The sequence below is a fragment of the Anopheles ziemanni genome, chromosome 2 (assembly GCF_943734765.1).
Source record: "Anopheles ziemanni chromosome 2, idAnoZiCoDA_A2_x.2, whole genome shotgun sequence".
Classification (NCBI taxonomy): domain Eukaryota; kingdom Metazoa; phylum Arthropoda; class Insecta; order Diptera; family Culicidae; genus Anopheles; species Anopheles ziemanni.
Genome location: NC_080705.1, coordinates 44,790,154 through 44,813,256, shown reverse-complemented (window position 1 = coordinate 44,813,256; position 23,103 = coordinate 44,790,154). Strand labels below are relative to the sequence as shown.

The 23,103-nt window shown below is 42.7% G+C and overlaps 1 protein-coding gene across 1 annotated transcript; it reads right to left on the bottom strand.

Moving 5' to 3' along the window:
- Positions 1-16,127: 16,127 nt before the first annotated feature.
- On the bottom strand, positions 16,128-18,935 carry LOC131293383 (F-box/LRR-repeat protein 14). Its single transcript, XM_058321465.1, has one exon. The coding sequence runs from the start codon at positions 17,650-17,652 to the stop codon at positions 16,168-16,170; it is 1,485 nt and encodes a 494-aa protein (XP_058177448.1). The 5' UTR covers positions 17,653-18,935; the 3' UTR covers positions 16,128-16,167.
- Positions 18,936-23,103: the final 4,168 nt, after the last annotated feature.

The window sequence follows — 23,103 nt, the reverse complement described above, 5'->3', positions numbered from 1 at the left end:
ATAGCAAGTGCATATGTAATATTTGTTGTGAAGGACTTTATAGTGATAATGAAATTGATGAAATTTGAATTAATCACCATTAATACAAGATTTTTTTATAAGATCACATGCAACTGAGTAAAACTATAAATGCCATATTTTATATCCATAACTGGAAGCGTAAAGCTATGACTAGCTCAGACAGTACATTTTTCTTTACTTTACTGCATTTGATTTACCACTGCCTGTTCTGATATTCAAAATCAATATTAAATATATTTGAAAGAATGAGAAAATTGTAAATTAAAGTTTTTTTTAGAAATAAAACATAAGCAGGATTAAAAAGGTACGGGATCTAAAAATGATAATAAATTCTTTTCAAAACCAAACAAACCCACGTGCTACAATGAAAAGATGAAAAGTGACTTGTAGAACAGTATTCTAATATCAAAATTCTTATAATAAATTAGAGATGTGTTGGTCTGAAGGGATATCAATTTTCTTTTGGTGTTGGAAAAAAATTACCTTTTTTTTAAATGGTCCGCATTGTTTCAGAATATAGATAGTCTAATACAGGGGTCTCCAAACTTTTCTTAACGCGGGCCGCATTGGGTGGAATAACCGTAGCGTTATGCCACATTTCCCCAAGGGGGAGAGGGTCTCTCCCGCCTGCGGCCCGCGGGCCGTAGTTTGGAAACCCCTCATATATCAAATACCGATTAATAAATCTAATTCAATAATTATATACATAGCGCGTTCTGTCCCACAGTTCGGACCATTTTGTCCAACAAATTCATACGGCGCATTGAAATTTTTTTCTTAAAACCATTGATTTGAGAAGCAATTCCAGAGTGTTTGTGTGGTTTTGGTAGTTTTTGTTAATAGAAGAGATGATCTTTGATGAACTACGAAAATTAAAGTTTTTCACTAAAGGAGTGCATATCGCTTAACTTTCTTTGCTTTTCCATACCTTTCTCAGCTCTAAATTGTATGCGATGTTAAGCGATGAAAAGAATAATAAAAAAAACTATAGCCACGGTGTAAAATTTTAATAGAAAAATGAATTCCAGTTTTTCGATATGAAGGATGGAGAAAACATATCAAAATGGAAAAAAACAAACCCATTCGCGAAAACATTAAGACTGCGACTCTATCACTGCCTTGTTATACCACCTTTTTTAGTCATGATCCATATTTTAGAAATATATATTATAAACTTCTGGCAAGGAATATCAGCTTAGAACATACAACTTATAAACATTGGAACACATTGCGGAAGAATGGTCGGTGTAGTTTTGAAGTTAAAAAAAAGTTTATTGATTTCAAGTAACGCTTCAATTGAATCCTTTGAGTTTCTATTCATTGTTTTCTAAGCATACGCTTAACATCAATAGCTTTAATCCAGAATGTTAACCTTATCTATGAAATGGAAAATTGCCTTTTTCTCAAAAGAGTGGAATAATTTACCGCAGAATAATATGCACCGAGGCGATCCCTAAATCAATCTGCCAGTATTAGACCAAATACTGATGTCTGATATAAAATTGTCTGCTGAAACAACCTTTTTTTTATGTGGCACGACATCCCTGTAGGGAATGTGCCGAGTTAGTTAGAATAACAATAAATGAACGAATTGACCGAAATTAATAATGAGTGATGACATGAATGCGATGCAACGAAACGTCGAATTCTAACGTATTGTGAAATCATTCGCAAAATAGTTACCACAACGAAAATTGGAGGAGCTATGGCCTACTACTGAACCGAGATTGATCTGCGTATTGAAAAGTATGGAAAACTAGAAATTGAAATTAGAACGATTGAACGAACAGTCTTTTGATTGATCTTGACCAGAGGGGATGGCAATGGAAGATGGAGAAAACGAAGCAAACAGAGGAATACTTTTAATTTGGAAATCTAGATATTTATAACACGTTAAGCGCTATGCCCAAGTTGCACTGCTTTCCGTTCTGCCAGCGTGCCAGCAAATATGAAACTGCGCGAGACAGTGGTAGGCAAACTGCTCGGCGTAAATAGCAAACAACATTTGGGACATACCGGGGGTGCTGACGACGTGTGCGCGTTCTTCGGGCCCGAAGAACAAGCAGACGAAGTGCGCGGGTTAGCGAAACTCCTCCCCGAAAGAAACTCCTGCAGCGAAAGTGAGCAGCTCTATACTACTTTCCTTTGCAACCGTACGGGAAGCAACGTAAAATCTGAGTTGCACTCCGGATTTTAGAATGTTTACGCACATCTTAATCTTAAAAACGCCTTACATCCCTAGATGCGCAGCTTTGGGTTTTCTCTAGTTAGTTGGCCATGGAGGAATTTTAATTATGTTGGTAGCTGTTATCTCTTGTACAGCCAACAGAACATTTTATGAAACAACAAACATTTTATGAAAAGGGCATTTGAAGGCGTTATCGAAAATTATAAGCGCTGTCATGAGTTCATTGCAATAAAATAAAAATCATTGGGCTCATGACATTATGGTTGGAGGACAATACATCACGTGGTAACCGAGAGGTTGAGACCTTCAGACAATCGTGCAACCAATCTTCTCAAATGCCCTGTTTTCATATCACTTTCAGAGGACTTTTGTATAAGCCCGGTACGGCTGACCTACATTACTCGAACTACAGGCTGGATCGCCACAGCTTTTCATGTATATTACTTAGATGCTAGTGGGTAATGAATAAATTTTGAAGTTGATATAGATACACAGATAAAAGTATTCATTAAAATTCCAATCAAACAGGTTTTCCGATATAGGAATCGTATGGTCGGTAACTGTTGATCAATATAAATGTGTTTTATTCCCTGGTTCTATTGTTTTTTCGTTGAAGAACGGAATTTAAACGTTTATTACGAATGTTTGTTTTGGTTATATTAACACTCTGACGGCCGGCTACATCTATAGATGTAATGGATCCGTTTCAGTTTGCATCCGATCACATCATTTTGGTGTGCTGTCAACGCTGTCACCAGACAAGCACCACAGACTACTGAATGTAAACAAATATCAAATGGAAAGTAAACAAATTCCACAGGGCGCGTTGCTGTTCGTTCGTAAATTCTAATAAAGATTGAAAAAGAATTATCAAACAGGGCGGCCAGATACGGAGGAACTAGTGCAAACGCGCCGGTCGGAAAGCGTTGTGACACCGTGAATTGTGCGGCCGTCAAAGTGTTAAATTGCAAGATAGCGTTATTTTTACCAGTTATATTGTTCCGTATGACCTTGCGGCTGATACAAAATTGAGGCATTTTGCTCTAGCGTTAGTCTAGTTTGGTGTGAGCCATTTCGTACTCATACAAAAAATCCTCTGAAGGTCATATCAAAATAGGGCAGACTTGCAACTTGAGACCCACGGGAGTACGAGAGGCCATTCAAAAGTTTGCATACACCATCAGATTAGAACAGCAACCAGCAACCTTAGCGCCCATCTTGGGGCTCTAGTATTTGGTGACAAATTAAAAGAAACAATTGCAATACTAATTCCTTTCTGGGTCCTCCAACAGTAACAGAAAATCCTACCTGCAGCGGAAGTGAGAGTTCAGAAAACCCGAACATTTTCTTATCCTGTCACTCTACTGGTAGGCAATGGGAAACACGAAGGTTGCCGAAACTGACCCGAAAGGTCCCGAACCCTTTTTTTCACTACCACTGCTTTGATTTGTGTACGTACACGGGGGGTCCGCGACAGCCGAGCGGTAGCGCCGGTTAGAAAATCGGCCCATGAGCGCCGGGGCTCTCCACCTCGACGGCGTGGGTGCGAATCCCAACCGAGGCCGGACCGTCCCCTGTACGAGAGGACTGACTATCCACGTACAATAGGGAAACAATTCTCGTAAGCCCTTAACGGGCAGGCATGACCAAGAGGTCGTTACGCCAAGAACAAGAAGAAGTATGTCCCTTCCTTAGAAAGTTCCTTAGAAAGATACCGTAGTCGACCTTTTGTACACCAAGGGGTCTTAATTCGAAGTGCAGTTGGCACGTGGTGTATTAGAACCGTTGTGTTATAGCACCGCGGCTATTATTTTGCTGCTATGAGTTTACAAGAGCGCCTGTTTTCGTTGGCTCTTTAAAATGTCCTATCCACAAAACGTCTGTTCTTAGGTCTGCAATAGTTTTGGACAAAAGATTTACATGACATAAAATTTACATTTCTTGATCCCCAACGCAGTGTCGCTTATAATACTCAGAAGACAGCATTGATCATAGAACGGAACCACTCGGCTGCGCGAGTCATAATGGAACTGCAGTTGTCCGTCACTGAGAACATCGGTCAGAGGTTGCCGGATCAAGCAGGTTCCTTCTACCAACAGTCGAAGCTGCTTCACGGGTTACACGCTTTCCAGACTGCACCGTCGCGTAACGCGACGTCGCCTGACAGGCGCTGAACTCCATGCAAAAAAAATCTAGCTCGGGGTCCACACTACAGCGCGACGTCGCCTGACAGGAGCTGAACTCCATATAAAAAAACCTTGCGCGATGTCGCGCGAATCGCGCTAGGTTTTTTTTTGCATGGAGTTCAGCGCCTGTCAGGCGATGTCGCGTTACGCGACGGTGCAGTCTGAAAAGCGTTTAGCGCGATTCGCGCGACATCGCGCAAGGTTTTTTTGTATGGAGTTCAGCTCCTGTCAGGCGACGTCGCGCTGTAGTGTGGACCCCGAGTTAGGGTGTAGGACCTTTACCTTTAGCTAAGCGGCTTTGACGCAATTTGATGAGATATGCACGATAAGCCGTGCAAAGGGAAATTCAGATGCTCAAAAATGAGCAATGGATGTCGTGTACAACTTGTGTCCGACATTGTAGTTCTTCATGAGAAAACAGCAACCAAAATGATTAAATTTCCTTCATGGTAAAACAATTAAAGAAAAGTCAAAGATGCGCATCTAGGGATGTACGTTACTTATAAGGTAGTATGCGTAAACATCCCTAATTTACCTTGCTTCCTGTACGGTTGCAAAGGAAAGCAGTATATTGCTGCTCACTCTCGCTGCAGGACTTTTTTTCGGATTTTGCCGAAGCTAATCCGGACACTTCTTCTGCGCGTTAGCCTTGCCCGAAGAACGCGCAGACGACGTGTGCACACCCCTGTAGACGTAAACATCCCACATTTACCTTGCTTCCTGCACGGTTGCAAAGGGCAGCACTATATAGCTGCTCACTCTCGCTGCAGGAGTTTTTTTCGGATTTTGCCGAGGCTAATCCGCACACTTCGTCTGCGCGTTAGCCGCGCCCGAAGAACGCGCAGACGACGTGTGCACACCCCTATATATGATGTGTTTGTTGTTCTAACAGTCAAGCTGTATCTAATGAAATGTTACTTGACCAATTTAATTCAGAAAAAATATATTAGTGAATAAATCTATTTTTTTATTGTTCTCATCCCTTATCTTATGAGTGTTTGATACAATCCCATCCAAATTTTATGTTGGTAATTTGTTAATTTCTTATATTGCAATATTATTTTCTAAATTTCAAATGATTGTAAGACTAACACTTTTTTAGTTTAGCTTTAGCTATTGTATGAGTAATATGACCAATTCGTATATCACATTACTTTTAACTATGAGTAGGCTATAATCTGAAATTTCCTTTCATACTGTATACTTTAGTGAAAAAGTTTTACTAAGTTTTTATGCCATTTAATAATTTCTATCCAATAAGTGAGTAAAAATGTAATTTGTCAAAATGTCTTTATCACTTGAAAAAGACTACCGCAATTGTGTTGCAGCGTTTTTAAGTACTCTGTCCCAAATTTATATTTTACCATTGAAAACGGATGTCCCTTTAGGGGGTTAGCCATCCAGTTGTGCAGGCAGCCAAAATAGAGTAGAGCAGTAACACTTGTCTCAATCAGCAATAATGAACACGAAGAAAAAGGGATCGACAATTATCGAATTGGTTTTATTTTTGCAAAAAATGTTTTGTACTGTTGTGTAAATTTGATAAAACTTTAGCAGCCTCTAATGCTTGTAACGATATGACCCATATCAAAGCTACCTCTAGATGATCGAAGCCTAGCCTGTACGGTGTAAAGGTATTTCGAGTGCATGGGCAGGAGCATCCGGAGAGAAAACCGGTACACGCATTTACATCCAGGATGCAGCATTCCTTGCCAGTAGGGATAGGACCCCGTGTCCGGACAACCGGATTTAGTAAGCGACAACAGCAACTTTAAAGGGAAACATTCATCCACCAAGGCTTGAAACGCCAAAATTTCCAGCAAAACTTTGCTCTCCCCCTCTCACTTCCTCTGGTGCGAGCTATCCCGCTTTCGCTCGTGTTTATCTTGCCCTTTTTACTTTCTTATCAACCCGCACCGGAGGCTTTTGCTATCCTGTTTCCACTTTATCATCATCCCCCACAACCCAACACACATACACACATATACACACATTCTCATACACATGATCTGCACTGGACACTCCGGGAAAAGGAAGAATCGCTTTTGCCGCCTAGACCACTCCACCTACCCACCTTCACATGCCAAACCCGCCTAACAACACTTCCTTCCATTCGTTCCATTCGTTTGTTCGTACGAACATTTGTTCCGAGAAGAAGCAGTGGAAGCAGGATAGCAGAAAGGTTGCGTGGAAAAGAGCGGAGCATTCGTTGTCGCAGTCACACACACACACATACACCACTGCCACCGTCGCCTCTTTACGTTGTCCACCTCCTTCGCTTCTCGTCCTCGCCAACACACCGCTTCCTCCTCCATCTCCGCTACCAACCTCTGATACAAACTCACGTCAACGGGATGATGGCTCGGGCTTCGTCGGGTTCGCTTCGCTACGAAGCGCGTTTCGTGCTCTCTTCTCATCCAGAACTTTAATGTAGATTCCTTTAAAAATTGACGTTATTTTCAAAGCAGCACCATAGATGCAGTACAAGTAATGTACACTCGCACCGCTCATCGATGCTGGCCCACCGGACGAATCCCGTAAGATCGCGTGCTAGCCACGGTGAGCGCAGTGACTGTACCTCGCACGAACCAGAAAGAAGCGAATTCTCTTCCACGCTGCACGATGCGCAATGATTGCCACACATTATGGTGCCGTACTCGGCGCAGAAAGTATCTGGTTGCCGTAGCAGGCTCGAGATACGGCGCTCATCTCACTTCCTGCAGGGGCCGCCGGCCAAGCAAGTACTTTATTTCCGCTCCTAGCCCGGTCGGCAATCCTCAATCCGGTGCATGCTGGGCCGGGCGCGTCTGGTAAAGTATCGAATTTTTCCCTCCATACCGGCATACAGCGTCGATTCTTGCTACTTTCTGCGCACCGTTCGCTCCAACAAGTACCGTCTGCGACCAACGCACACAGCGGGCGTTCGAAACGCCATACTTTCTGAGTAGCTCCGCGACACGGCTCCGCGCGCTCCGTACCGCCATCTCTATTGCACTCGATGTCCGCTAACATCCACCCGTCCCGGTCTCGCGCGCTCTCGCTCCGTCTCGCTGCCCATTGTCGTTCTTTTGCTCCTACTCTTGCGCCAGCAGGCTGCGGCAGCTAAAATTTCTAAAGCAAAACTTGTCATTTATGAAATTCTGTGTTGTGTGCTCTTGCTTTCTGCCCAACCGCGCACGTGCATGGATGTGTGTGCGTAGGTGCTCTGTGTACACGGCCGCAGCGAGTATCCATGTGTGTGAGCGTTGTATGTGCTCAGCCAGCGGTAGTGTGTGGTGCACGGTGGTTTGTTGTATTCAAATTTGAAACCTTCCAGCAAAGGGCTGCTGCATTGCGGAGCACGTTGCTTCGAACGGATCCCCCATGGATGGAGCCCCTCGGCACGCTGCTGGCCAGCTTGTCGAGCGCACTTTCGTTCAGTCTTGCATCCGTTTCCTTCCACCCTATCGTCTACCTACAGACCGGTGGTAGAACCGATCCAACCGTACAAACCATCCAAACCGGCCACTAGCAGCCAGCGCAGTAGTCCATCTAACCTGCCAGCCAAAGCCCGCTTTGATCCGCTCGCATAGCTTTCTAGCCATACACCCAGCTTAGTCCTCCGGGTGCTGCTTTCTTCCGCCTTTCCAGCCACTAACGGGCCAGGGCTACCGGATCTCTTTTCGATACCGGACTTCTTGCCTGGGATGGCCGATGCCGGTGTGTTTTCAACCCCTTCGTTCGCCTGGTGTTGCGTTTTTCGTGGGCTATTTCATGCCACTGAGAATATCCTGGCCACTACTACTTATCGTCTTCACTTTTCAAACTCTGAGTTTTTCCTCCCATACTACCGCTTTACTACAACCGATCGACGCACACGGACAAAACCGATGGACCAGCTCACGCAGTCGGAAAGTAACCTTAGAACACGCAGGATTGGATTCTGGTGTCCGTTCATCCATCGCAACGCACCAGAAAGACGCTTGCACATGCATATTTCTTTGCATTGTATGATGTTTGTAAGTTCTTTCTCATTTTTACTTTTCTTCGGACTCACTCCATCCACCAGTATTTGATGACTTTTGATCACACCTTTGTCGCGGATAGCGGCCTGGTCTAATCAAGATGGCCGGAAGAGACGGTTTTCCTGAGACGGTCCATCCCTATGGTGTAAGAATCAGTTTCAGTCGATTTTTCCTACGAGAAACCTATATCATTTCTAAGAAATGAAAACAATTATAGGAATGTTTCTTCAAGCTTTCAGGAAAACGTAAATTAACAGAGATTTATTGGTTTTAGATATGTACTAAACTTTTAAACTACATCTCAATTGGGAGGGAAAACAAAGTGGGAGTGTAAACAATTAGTTTCTCAAATACTATTGGTTAAAATGATACAACTTCTTCTCTTCTTCTTGGCGAAACGACTTCTTGGTCATGCCTGCCCCGTTAAGGGCTTACGAGACTTTTTACCCTATGTGTACGTGGAAAGTCAGTTCTCTCGTACAGGGGAGGGTCTGGTCTCGGATGGGATTCGAACCCACGCCGTCAAGGTGGTGAGCCCCGAGCGCTCGTGGGCCCATTTTTCTATCCCCCATTGAACTTATGATTCGCTATATAGCTCCCCGGTAGCAGAATCATCATGCTTTCTCATTCTGTCTAATCGGCAATTGTTACCAACAGACCACTTATTGTAGCCACTGGGGCTTATCCTTTTGAAGCCACAAAGCGATCCCTTCGAAATATTAAAGATACTCATCATTTAAAATTGGAAATGCCAAGTTGGTACAAACATATTACGAACACAACAAACCTATAAGCAGATTGGTCATTAGTTGTTCGATCATGACAAATTTCCATTTCATTTTTGTGGTAGTTGGTTTTAGACCATGTGTTGAACGCCGTAAAAAAGTCTTCGTGTACAAGTATAATACAATTTCCATTGAAAAAACCTGGTTTTTATTTTCGCTATACTGATGAAAACATGTTAATTATGCAAATTCAATGGGAAAATCGGGAATAGTTATCCTACCAAATAAAAATACATTTGTTAGTTTTGTACTTGAATTCACGCCAGAATTTTAGTAAATGCATATTTCAGTGCTGTCGGAAAATTTGGGCGAACTTCATGGAACGTAAATCAGAGGTTTTGAAGAAAAATTGAAGAACCACAAGCTCATTAGTAAATAAAACATCGATGAAAGGACTAAGTAATTCCTATATTTTCTAAAATAAAGAGGACATGATCGCATGCTTACGATTGATTTCTGGGCAATAGGTATCGATGAAAGGCGTGATAAACGTGATATTTAGTCTAATCATGAAACCAATAAGATGCTACCAAAGATAATTCCAACCTAAGTAATATATTTCTGTAAATTAAAATAATAAAATTACTATTTTTGTAGTTCTGTGTTTGAACATTATACATACACATTTTTTTATCCACACCAGCTTAAAAAATCATGTACACCGCATAAATTCTACAGATCAAGCCAATGCAAAGTTCTCTACGAGAGCCTTTCGGGACCTTTACCAAATATCCTTCTCGGTACATCACCTTTTCCTGGTAAATCAAGAAATTTCCATCGCTTTTTTTCTCTGTTGTTCCTTTCTGTTCACTTTTTTGTTTTCTTCCCATCCGCTTGCTTTTTTTCAAGTTGGTTTTTCGATACTGAATTTCGGCGTTCCTTTTTGTAGGACTTTTATCGTCATCCTTTCATTCCACTTGTGCATGCGGCCACCAACCGAAAGGAAACACGCTGCAGCAAGTGTTAGTGTTTGTGCATCGGTGTGCATTTCGATTTTATTTTTCTTCTTTCTTCGATTTTCCAGACATTCTTCTTGTTTTTCATGCGGCATCCGCTTCGGCGTCGGCATCACGTTGCATTTTGATTGTTTTCGGACTCTTTCGGATGACGAGTTCTTCTTTTAGCCGTTCTTTGTGCACTCTAGTTCCCAAAGGCGTTTCATTTCAGCCTCTCCGTTGGTATCGGCGTATTCGAGTCAATTGTACTTCATATTTCTTACTGTATTTTTCAGGGTTTTCAGGATTTTTCTTGGAAAATGTTGCATGTGTTAATAGTACCATTAAAAAAAGAAACACATTAACAGATCTCAGATGAAAGAGATGGAAGAAAGAACTATAAAGAACTTCACTACATAGTTATACAACATTTATATTGCTTGTAGGTATTTTACGCAGAGGAAAGCTTTCTTTCAATAGCACTTTCTTATTTGATGTGTCATATGTTCGTATGCTCGTTTTCAAAGTATACCGTATCGCTAGTAAGTTTTATGGGCAGCCTTATAGGCTAGTGATCTGTAGAGTGCGACCGAAAATGTAATAAAGGTATGTTTTGGTTGTTTTATAATTTATTTTCAAGTCATCAATTTCACGATAACATAAAACTACTTATAGAACATGTACAGAAACAGGAGTTACGAAGTTGGAAATAGACTCTGTTTAATTTAAAAAATAAAAACGGTGCACTAGTTAAAAAGTCTTTATTTTATGGCAATCATGGTCAAACTATGATTTTTTTACAACAAGGAAAATATCATGGATTATGCTCGCAACATTTTAATATCCTGTCATGATCAAATAGTAATAATTTCAATTGGTATTGCAAAACTGTTATTTTTAAATTTTTGTTCATGGTTATCGAAATTATTTTTATAACCCCAACAGGTTTTGTTTTCTTGTAATGGAAAGCAGAAGATGCTGCCCTTATCGTGTATGGCTTTATTTTAGAGTTTTGGGTTCGAATTTTGGACCATGAGAATGACGGGGCACGAAAGGAAACAAAACGCACGAGGGAATTCGAAACCTTTTCAAAGTGCTTCCCATCAGCCAATGCCCGAGTCGGAGCGAGTCTTTGCCGACCTATTCCTTTTGCCACAGGACTACAGGTAGTCAAACACATATACACATACGGTAGAGAGCGAGATCCAGTCTGGTTTTGTGCCTCGGGCTGCTAGTTCTGGCCGCGGAGAGCAAGACGAAAGGCCGAAAAACGAGATCTAAATAATAAAAATCCTTCGCGTTGGTCTCCTGTTTCACCGACTAGACCTTTTAGGACCTACGGAGCCGCCTCTGCAAAGGGACGCACAATGGATTGGCCGTGAATTTGAGCCCAACCAAACCGGGGTCCGTCCGGTCGTCACTACCTCCGGGAAGGTACATTTTTTCAAATTCAAGCCAAGTGTGCAGCACCAAAGAATGCAGGAGCTGGAGAAAAAACGCCAAGAAAACCGATCGTCGTGGTGTTCCTTTTCGTTCATTCATTCCACAAGAATAGAGGCAAAAAAGCAGCAAACAGAATGACAGGCAACGGAAACACGAACCAGAATCCAGTTTGGCTCCGGCCGCGGTTGGCCATGCAGTGCGAGCAAAAGAGAAATATTGTCGTCGAGGGAGGCTGCCGGGTGAAGGAGACAGCGGATGGATATGAGGCTGTGTAGGTTATTTGATCCCAGCAACCTCGTCTATACCCCGCAGCGAGCTGAAAGTAAAACTCGCCATTGCCGAATTTCCAAATGGGAAAGATACTTTGAAGAAACATCCAAAGAAATACACGGTATAACATACGATACCGGCCAGCGGCAACCCGCTGTATGGAATATCCAAAAGAAACTGAACTGGACTGACATGCGAAGAAAATTTTAAAAAGGAATAAGCAGGTAAATATTTTTCATGTGGCAAGATGTGCCTGAGAAGACTTGTTGGAAACAATTTTCAAACCGATGCATCAGGATTAACACAATTTTGTATATTTTTGGACTTTTCAACATTGACAAGGCGCAAGCCACCGTCGTCGACCACTTCCATCCAGGACAGAATGTATGTTTGCCTACGTTAGTAGTGTAAAAAAATGTACAGTAAACCCTTGAAAGGTTGTTCCTCATCAACATTTTTGTCGTTGTAATAACAACGCATTGAGGCCTTTTTTTTGCTGTCCTAAAAAGCGACACTAAGTTGCATGTGTCCAAGATATGTTTACACATCCAAATATATGTCAGCAGATCGAAAACAAACCCAAAGGAAATAAATAAATTGCAACAAATGATAATCAAACATTCCAGCAAAAAGAGGCGCCTACACAGAGTCGGCCGATTCCGGGTAGGGAGAACTTGCACTTGCTGTTTTGTTGCCAAAAATAAAGTTATGTGACGCGATGTCTTACAGCGGCGTTCTCTATGTCATTTTTTTTGTTCGAGCAACAAGAATTTGAACCTGCAGTAAGTTTGCTGAAAAGCCACGAGCACCAAAAGCACAAAAAAACACATGTTTGAAGCATCCACTAGAACGCGATTGTTTTCAATTTTTCGGACGTTAACGAGGTTGAGGAATTTTTTTTTGTGGATTAACGAGGCCGTGTTTGGTGTGCAACATACAGCACGCTGCCGTGGGTTCAAAACACTTCCTTTAGTATTTAAAAATATATCAAGTACAACAACTCACGCTCAAGCCATTGTGTTGTTTTCATAGATTGTGTTGAGTAAAGAAGATAAACCAACGTTAACCGATGTGCCAAGCAATAAGAAAAATTCGATTCTTACGTACATGCGGACCTTAAATGAAGGAGTTTCAACATCCAACATTTTCTATTGGATTGCTTTGCTGAAGTTGAAATAATCTATGAATGGTACAAAATATACACAATTGTGTCTCTTAACTATAAGAAAGTTAACAAGTGTTGGGTTGATTTGGTTACAACACTTTTGATTTGCAAACAAAATGCTATAGGTCTATTCTAGTTCAATGAAGTGAATACAATTTGAAGTATAAAAACTTCAGAAGAAGATAGGAATGCTGCGAAAATACTTTTTTCATCATGAATCATTTCATATTTTCCGTTTGAGATATTTGCATGCTAGGGACTTATTTGAACCTTGTTTTTAAATGTATGATATATTCCCAACAGAAGGATTTTAGATTCCGTGTCTATGGTAATATATTACTAATAAAGGACTATAACAACAGTAGGAAATGTTTTCAATCGTTGCTGTTTGCACAGCAATTTTTTTTTATTCTCACAGCAAGTAGGAATGAAATCTGAGCTAAACATTGGATACAAATTTTAAAATAGTTATAAGCATAGCAATTTGTTAAACACAATTCATCGTAGGGTTTTCTTCATCTTCTTCTTCTTCTTGGCGTAACGACCTCTTATTCTCTTGGTCATGCCTGCCCGTTAAGGGCTTACGAGACTTGTTTCCCTGTTGTACGTGGATAGTCAGTCCTCTCGTACCGGGGAGGGTCCGGTCTCGCTTGGGATTCGCACCCACGCCGTCGAGGTGTTGAGCCCCGGCGCTCATGGGCCGATTTTCTAACCGGCGCTACCGCTCGGCTGTCGCGGACCCCCCGCGACCTTCATGTGAAGTATAAAATATAAACTCGTTCTTCAGTAATACATTTTTGGAAACAATCATCCCCGTTCACACACACCACGTTTGAACTATACCCAACTTATTGATTTATAGGTGAAAGTAAGATTATATGCACCGGTGTGGTGGAAAACACCTACATTTTTAAAGCTGTTGAATTTGCAATTTTGTTTTATGGTATGTTTAAAAGGGCTTCATATAATGTAAATAAAATGCAATTTAAAATGTAAACCAAATATTTTCCTATATTTCAATTATAAAACACAGTTCAAATTTTAGCAGATTCATTCTGTAACATCTCTTCTATTATCATACTGCTGAATACTTATAAAACACTGTCAAAAGTGATCTTGACAAGAATTTTAAGACAAAGCTTTAGTTAAAAATAGTTATTTTCAATGTTTTATAAGTCTTCTTCTTGGCGTAACGACCTGTTGGTCATGCCTGCCCGTTAAGGGCTTACGAGACTTGTTTCCCTGTTGTAACGTGGATAGTCAGTCCTCTCGTACAGGGGAGGTTCCGGTCTCTGTTGGGATTCCCCAAATTCTTGTCAAAATCACTCTTTTCTACGCTGCAATGTACCGTAATATTGTAAATATTGTACCGTACTGTACATTTGATGTAGAGTAGAAAAATTTACGTTGGGGACTAACAACCTAATTTTCAATATAGCATGGTCTCAACAAAATCAATTCAACACAATATATTGTATATATTTTGAAAATACTGTGAAAAGCGAAAGTACAATTCTTTCACTTTAGTTTTTTACAATTTTAGAAGCGATGACAACAATGGCTTTAAATCAAAGTAGTATTTAACATTTGTGGGTTAAAACTTGATAAATTTTGACAATTGTTGTGTTGTTCTTATCTGTTTTGTTCATTGAAAAGATACAAAACCGAACTTTTCAACTATGGTAGATCTATCACGACTGCAAGATTCGATTTCCCATTGTAAGGTACATATTGCCTCATCTCCTCGTATATATATGTACAATCCCCAAAAACTTACCTTTCTTCAAGAACCTAGGGTATTTGTTTTCATTTTTGCAATAAAAGTCAAGACAAACTAAAAATCTGTTTGATTTCAGTATTTGGTTTTAATAATTCCAGTATTTCCTTGTCTTTTCGATGCAAATCTGATCAAAAACACATCGCAAATGAGTCTTTTCGGTATTACGTAATCATAAAACATACTTTATCTACAAACTATGAGATAACGCTTTGGAGAAGAAATCGCTGGATGTCGGATTAATTTTCCCGTCTTACTGCATTGTATGTTGCTACTGCTGTTGCTCTTGCCCTAATTTTTCTTATGCTGTTTAGAAACTCCGCGTTGCTACAACCTGTGTGTATTTACAATTTCATCTCGTTTATTTTTCTCTTTCGCTATAGCCAATTCTTACACACTACTTTCCGTTCTATACTGTTGCTTAATAACTTTTTTCCTTAATACACAAACTAAAACCAGCAACGTCTGTTGACTGGTTTAGTGCAATTTACGATATCTCTTTAGCTGACTTACATTAAGCTCCTTATCACGATGCCGATTGAAGGTGAGCTTTCTTTAGCCGGTCATACATAGCTGCGATGGTTAACATGTTAAACTAACCTGTTAGTCGTATTTTGCGTATGGCGTTTGGTAGTTTACTACATCTCTACATCACCACCGAGCCACCCACGACAATAGCCTATAAGAGTTTTTTCCACATTGCCTCACCGTAAGATGGCGTTTAGTAAATACTTCTTGGCTGCGTTGCTGTTACATGGTTATAGCAGAACCATTTCATTATTTGAGTTAGCGTCAAGCTACGGGCAGGTGGAAGGGGTAGCCGCGACAGGAGGAACATTTGACTGCATACCACCAACGGTCCTTCCTATTGTTCCTACTGTACGAACACAGTAGTCCTTTGGTACTGCTCGTGTGTTTTATCTGTACTAGGGGTTTTATTTTACATTTAAAGCCTTCAACGTAACAAATATTCCTTCAAACTTATGGCCCTTATCGCAACACACATGACGTGCTGTCTCTCCTCTGAAGTGTACCGCATATTCTTGTACACAAAGTAGAGAGCTAGCGGCTGGCTTCAACGGTTGGTTTGTTTTGATAAAATGACAAAAATAACTCCAACAAAACAACATTAGGTCACATAAAACAATCATACAGAATAAAGGGAACGAAAAACGAACGCACGATCGTAACATTTTAATTAACCTAAGGCTGCGTTTTAAATGCTTTACTAATATGATTGCTAGTATTTCTCCGAATGGTACTGACGCGAATTTATGTCATCCTTTGATTTGCTCTATCGTTGTCCTCCCTTTGGTCGCTAACTACTCCCCTATTCGCGATAGCCACGGGCCTTTGGGGCTCCTGGTTGAAGCATTTAGTGCGCTACAGCGCATCACCGGACATGCCACAAGCCAAGGTTCACTTTGGACAGTCTCGGTAGTTTGTTGATCCTTTCCAGCGCGCCCGACGTTAGCCTCGTGCAGCCGTAGAGATCGATGGCACGTAAGTTCTGCAGCTCCTCGGCAACCGTCTCAAGCCCGCGGTCGGTGATGCGGCTGCACTGGCCAATGTTGAGCGTTTCCAGATCGTGCAGCGACTTAGCGATGCGCGAGAGACCCTCGTCCGTGATCTGGCAAGCGCTCAGACTGAGGGATCGAAGTTGAAAGAGCCCTTGGGAAATGTGCACCATGGCCTGGTCAGCCACCTTATCACAGAAGCTAACGTCCAACGTTGAGATCGAGCTGCAGCCATCGGTCAGGTATGCCATACCAATGTCGGAGATATTATCACAGGCGCGCAGATTCAGCTCCTCGAGGCGCGACATGCGCGCCAAGTGCTTCAGACCACTGTCAGTGACGGATACACAGAAGCTCAGATTGATGGACCGCAACGACGTGAGCCCCTGGGCAATGTGTCGTAGGGCCTCGTCAGACAGTCGTTGACAGTCCTGTAGGCCGAGGTGTTCGAGGGCCGGCGTACCATCGGCCGTTTCCTTGCTAAGCCCGGCCAGATGCCCAATGCCGTGGTCCGAGATGTGCCAGCAGGAACGCAGATTCAGACGGCGCAGCTTCTTCAGTCCCCAGGAGATAAGCAGCAGGCCCGTATTAGTGATGTTACTGCAGCCGCCGAGTTCCAGCACCTCAATGTTCTTCAGGTGCTGCGTTATTCGGCCCAGGCTAGAATCCGTCACCTGCTTGCAGAGGGAAAGATTCAGCTCTCGAAGGTTGGGCAGATCGACGGCAAACGCGTGCCCAATGGCCACATCCGTAATGTTGTAGCATCCGCTCAGATTCAGCGACTCCAGGTTCGGCACGCCAGTAACGATGTCCTTCAGAGCACGCCGTACCGATAGAACCTGCACGTGTTTGATGCCTCGCTTAACCAACGAGCCGAAGAGGGTTGGTGATGGTCGTCGCAGGTGCAGACTAGCTTCGACCCCTCGCCAGCAGCTCTTGGCATACGCTGCGTCACGCCACACAGTGCAAACCTGCGCCGCACGTCCACGATCCCTCACGCTGAGCTTGGCGAAGATTATCGCCAATATTTCCGGATACAGGTGGCCAATGGTGGTTCCCTCCTCGACGGGCTGAGTTGGCGGTGTGGCCGGACTTTTGGGCCGGTTAGCCGAGCGTACCGCGTGCGCATGGTGCGCTCCGTGGTGACCGGCGTGCGCGTGATGCGGGTGAACATGGTGCGACAGATGGTGTGCTGGAATGGAGTAAATCGCTGGCGTTGCGGAGGTCTGTTGCAGGTGCGGCTGGTGCAGCACCACCGGGTAGGGTGCAAAACGGTGGTGGGGACCTCCGCCGATTGTGTGCGGTCGATGCGATATGAAACCGCCCGGTATTTCCGTCAGCATGAAACTTGCCTCCTCCATTGGCGCACTTTGGACCTGCACTGTGTCCTTCGTCGTTATGAGTCACAATTTGTTGCAATACTCTTATTTCCAATGCACAATGGGCGATGGCTGCATATATTGTCTATGGAAACAATTCTCACTGTTTTCGCAGCCAGTTACACTACTGTGTGTGCGTGTTCTTGTAGCCCTTTTCCTACCCTTCTATCGGCCGTACAGAAAAACAATTTTAAATGCCTGTTTCTGATGGGAGTGAACGTATTCTGTTGTTGGTTTTTAATAGGCTTGGACTATGATGCAAGTGCAACACGATAATGACCGAACAATGGCAGCTTAACGGGTGATGGAGCTGGTGGTGGTGGTGTTTGTTACAGACCAATCGGTTGGGAACTCAATGTAACGCATGGACGTAAAGGCGAAAAAAAACCACAAACACAACATAAAATAATCCTAATAATTCACGGCACACAGGCGAGCGTTGGGGGAAGCCAGTCGATTATTTGAGCCTCCAATCGCGGACACCGGATTGGGCCAGTGTAGTCGAAGCAGTTGTTTTCAGTCATTAAAGGGTGGCTTGCAATAATAACAATAGCACGGTACGCAATCGCACACCGCACAACGGGTCTTCCCGGTTACCGATGCAGTCTAGTTCGTTCGCTCCAATCACGTTGTTTAGCACCAGCACAGTGGATTGCTATTGGTAATTTGTCGTCGCATCCTTGCTTGGTATAATATCCTGTACGATTTATGGCTCGGTTGAGCAGCTGTAGATCCTACAATAAGCTTTCGTAGAGAACAGGTACCACTCTAAACATGCACCCCACTGTAATGGTTCATCGACAAACTGTCGCCACAGGATATGCGCCGACTGCTTAGAACGTTAGTAACTGCTCTGTTTCGATTCGATTCCTGTCCATTCACACAGCACTGCAGCACTCCGATTCGCATACAAGTTTTATAGACAATCAGTAACACCGCCTGAAATTACGGTGCACGATACCACCTTCTCGCGTTTGTCTTCGCACAGCAAATCCAAACCGGGTTCCGCACGACAGCCAACCATCGACATCATCTAGTTTTGCCACTGGCAAACGTTGCACGAACGGCTCGACGTTAAACAATTGCAAATATGGACGCTCTTTATCGTACCTTGTGCACACTATCGAATCCGCACAATGCACTGACGAGGAGTCAGGTACTTTTGTACCGCCGTTGTCGTCTTCGTCGTAGTCGCTTTAAGTTTCAAGATAAGGTTCAAAATTGTTGTTGCCCGTTGTTGACACACACGTTACGGTTCGCACAAACAACGTCGAAGGGAACACGATTGCCACGAATGTACGACGAGTCGCTACCACCAGAGGCGTCTTGTTCGCTCGCGGGTCGACGGCAGACTGACGTTTAGTTGGCAGAATCGGGATTTGGAAGACTTGACAAAAGTCAAGGACTTGACTTGCAAATAACAAATTTGTTAATAACTATTGATTCTTTCAACCGATTTTCACAATTGACCCCTTAAATGAAAGGTATTTTCAAGACGCGCAACTTTGTTGTAGGTAGATTTTACCATAGTTTCTTGATTTTACTAAAAACCGCAGGTGGGAACGTTTTCGCCCAAGGGGGCGAAAAGGTAAATCAGGTTGATTTCCAATTTAGGTTACAAAAGCCAATTCTCTCATAACTTTTTAGTTCCTCAACCGATTCCCACAAATGACCCCTCAAACGAAAGGTCTTTTCAAGACACGTAATTTTGTCTCAAGTAACATTTTACATTTTGACCGTATTTCTAGTTTTTCAACCAGCTTTCGTCGAGCGAAGAGAAGACAATTTTCTCTCGTGGAGAACGAACCGGATCACGAACACATTTGCATTCTGCGCATCAACACATGCGCATCCGTGTACAGACACATTGCCGGCCCGGTTCGGTTTACCGGTTCGTAGAACAGACCCGAATCGAAGCGAACACGTCCGGGAAAGAGCATATTTCGCCCGTATTTTGGGAGAGAATTCACCTTGTCGCGCCAAAAACGAGCGGCGAAAAGGGTGAGCTAGTGGTGGTCAAGCAAACCTGAACCTGTGATTAAAACAGCTCTCATGGGGTCATGGTTCAGCGGCTTTAGGACTTGAATGTCTCAAATACGTTAGATTTATTGTAATTTCCTTCAAAATGAAAGTAAATGACCTGTTTCTTTACCTGTCGCTGCAATCTAGCTTCAAATACATTACATTAGCCATCATAGCCCGAGGTGGTTTTTGTAAAATTGTTTTCATAGCATCAAACATGTTCATGTCGCGATAAAGCGATCCTGGCGGAGAAGTGCGAAAAAACAGCTAAAGGATTTGCTTCACTGTTTCAGTGACCCACGACGGATACAATTTGAATAATAACGCTGTCATATTTGATCTTGAAACTAACTAAATGCCTTATTCTGTAAAATTTTCAAAAAGCGCTGGAGTGTTCGTGTTGTTTGAATATAATTAGAAGAATAATGTCAAATACAGGCAGGCCTCGGTTTTGAAAAATCGTTCGAAGCTGGTTTATAGCAGCGTGCTTTGTTCTTTACTCATATGATTCAATACATTAAAGCAATGCAAAGCCCCGCTACACGAGCCGCAAACTCCAAGCGCAAACTCAAAAACCGTATAAGTTTACGTCAAAATCTTTGCGGTTCGTGTAGCCACGTTTTGTGGTACCAATGCTGTCGCCAGTCAATGCAAGCGCAAAGTTTCTGACATTCTATGCACGCGTCAGTCTCTGCTGTTTTGGTTTTTGTTATTTCAGTTAACTCAAAAAGCTTCCTTCAAAGCAAACAAGATCTTATTTCAGTTTCCACAAAAAGTAAAAGATGGATAATCTGTTTATAAGTGAAGTGTGGCTAACTACCCTATCACGTGTCATCGAGTTGAGTACCCAAAACAACAAACAAACTTAACAACCCATGTTTCGTGAAGAATATTGCTCGTTTTGTTCGCGTTTGTGATTCGGTTTGTTTACGTTTTGTCCAGCTGTCGGTTTGTTTACGTTTCGAATTGACATTTGACAAGAGCTAGCGCGACGTCGCGTTTTTCGCTGTTTCTACACTAGCGTGATTTGTGCGACATTTTTTTTTGTATGGAGTTCGGCCGCCTGTCAGGCGATGTCGCGTTTCGTGACGGGACGTCGCGCTGTAGTGTGGACCCCGAGTAAGATAATGGGAGCACACTTTGCGTGTTGGCCGCACCTATTACTCGAGGTCCACACTACAGCGCGACGTCCCGTTTCAAAAGTAGCCCAGTTTCGGCAGAACAATCGCGCAAGCCAAGCGCGACAGAGGTACGAGAGTATGTGGAAATATGTATCACATTGGGGCGCAAACTCGGCTAAAATTTTTTATTGAATTTTTAGGTAGTAATGCATGATATTTGTTTAGCTACGTATTTTATGCACCCTGAGTGAGTTTGGCGCTTCCACAATTGAAATTCACTGAGAAAACAAACTTAAACAAACAACGACGATATTTTGGCCCGCCGTAGGAAGTATATATTTCTCCGTCATCTCCTACTTGTTGAAGAGCAGTTTGTTTACGTTTCGGCACCCGAAAAAACTTTGGTAAAAATATCAATTAAAACGTAGTTTGATAACTGGATTACATTTGTGAAGCCTAAAAATAAGTAGTGCAACGAAAAATCCGATGTTTCGTGAAGAATATTGCTCGTTTTGCTCGCGTTTGTGATTCGGTTTGTTTACGTTTTGTCCAGCTGTCGGTTTGTTTACGTTTCGAATTGACATTTGACAAGAGCTAGCACGATGTCGCGTTTTTCGCTGTTTCTACACTAGCGCGATTTGTGCGACAGATTTTTTGTATGGAGTTCGGCCCCCTGTCAGGCGACGTCGCGATTCGTGACGGGACGTCGCGCAGTAGTGTGGACCCCGAGTTAAGCAAGTCGTAGACGTTACATATTAATCTGCACAGATGTTTGACGTCTACAGCCTTTCCTTAGCTATTTCCAACATCCCCGAGATATTCGGGATATCTCGAGGGATGTTTGACAGACGATGGGTACGAGAGAACAAAGGAAATCTGTAGACGTCAAAGATCTGCACAGATTAATATGTAACGTTTAAATCCAGCTTTAGACCGTTCGCCGTACCTTTTAGCGGCAGTCATTTTTGCGAGTCTTTTGTGAGCGCTTTTGTTCAAAGAGTCGATTGTAGAGGTGGATGCTTCATTTCGTGATTTGAATTTTCCGTTCCGTATTCAAGGTGTATAAATTAGAAGGTGAAGTCGTCCAGTGTAAAATGACATTTCATGACTTGACATAACACTTCTGGGGTATTCATATGGGTTTTGAGGGGGGGTATCGGAAAAGGATTGGGCTTTTGACATAACTCTTCTCAAATATGGCACCCCTTCCAAAGCGACATAAATTCACCTTCCATATTTATACACCTTGTTCCGTATTAATGTTTTGGACGGTGTCACTAAAGGCCTTGGCCATCGCGCTAAACAGTGGTAAAAGGTGTATGACAGATTGGGATTCGGAGATCCGCCCAGCCAACCATTTTGACAGCGTCCGGAACAACATGGTGTGCGAGAGTGAGTTCAACGCGACTGAATCACAACCTTTCCTTTTCACACTGCCCTCGTTCAGGAACTATGACGATCGGTATGCCGGACGGTGAGAATGTCAAACGAATGATTGTGAGATTGTGTTGGTTAACAACATTTTTTTTCTATCAAACAAAACAGACCAGTCTATTTTTGTGAGCTGGAAAAATATTAAGTGTCCAAATTGTTCAATAATATCTTGCAGAACTTTTTCCAACCGGCATCGACGAAGTCTGTGTAAGTGGCATGCCAAAAGGATGAACCGACTGAGCAACATTTGTGAATCTTCTAGTAAGTATAAATTAGTAGTGCGATATGCGATACGAACGTGAATACATTTGTATAGTGACGCGGATAATGTGCCTGTTTATCTGTTTCGATAGTTTTCTGTATGCTTACATAGAACGTCTCATTTTATTTAAGATAATCTATATGATAAGTACTCGTGCTGAATGGTAGCAATTTCTGGATACGGGAACCGGTAAGTTTGCCAACCGGCGCCGTCATCGATGGAAGGGACCAACAGCCAGTGCATATGGTACGATCCTTGTTGGCTTTTGTTGTAATGCGTATTAATATATTATTCCTCGTTGCTTGCTTTCAGTTAACGGACATTGTCACGGGAAGGTACGTTTTCAAGCTGACGGTCTACGATGGGCAAAGACTATCGGCAAGCGATACGGTTAGTATCATTGTCCGTCCTGATCCCTTGTTGATGAACCTGGGCGAAGTAACACAACCGAAGCAACCGTGTTGACCGCGATAGAGCTTGACCCGATTGAACAAAAGCTAATCCTGCTGATCGGAGACAATCTGGCAAAGCTTCACGTACGAGAGCTGAAGGAACCATGCACGAGTCAGGTTGTGAAACGGTTAAACAACAAAA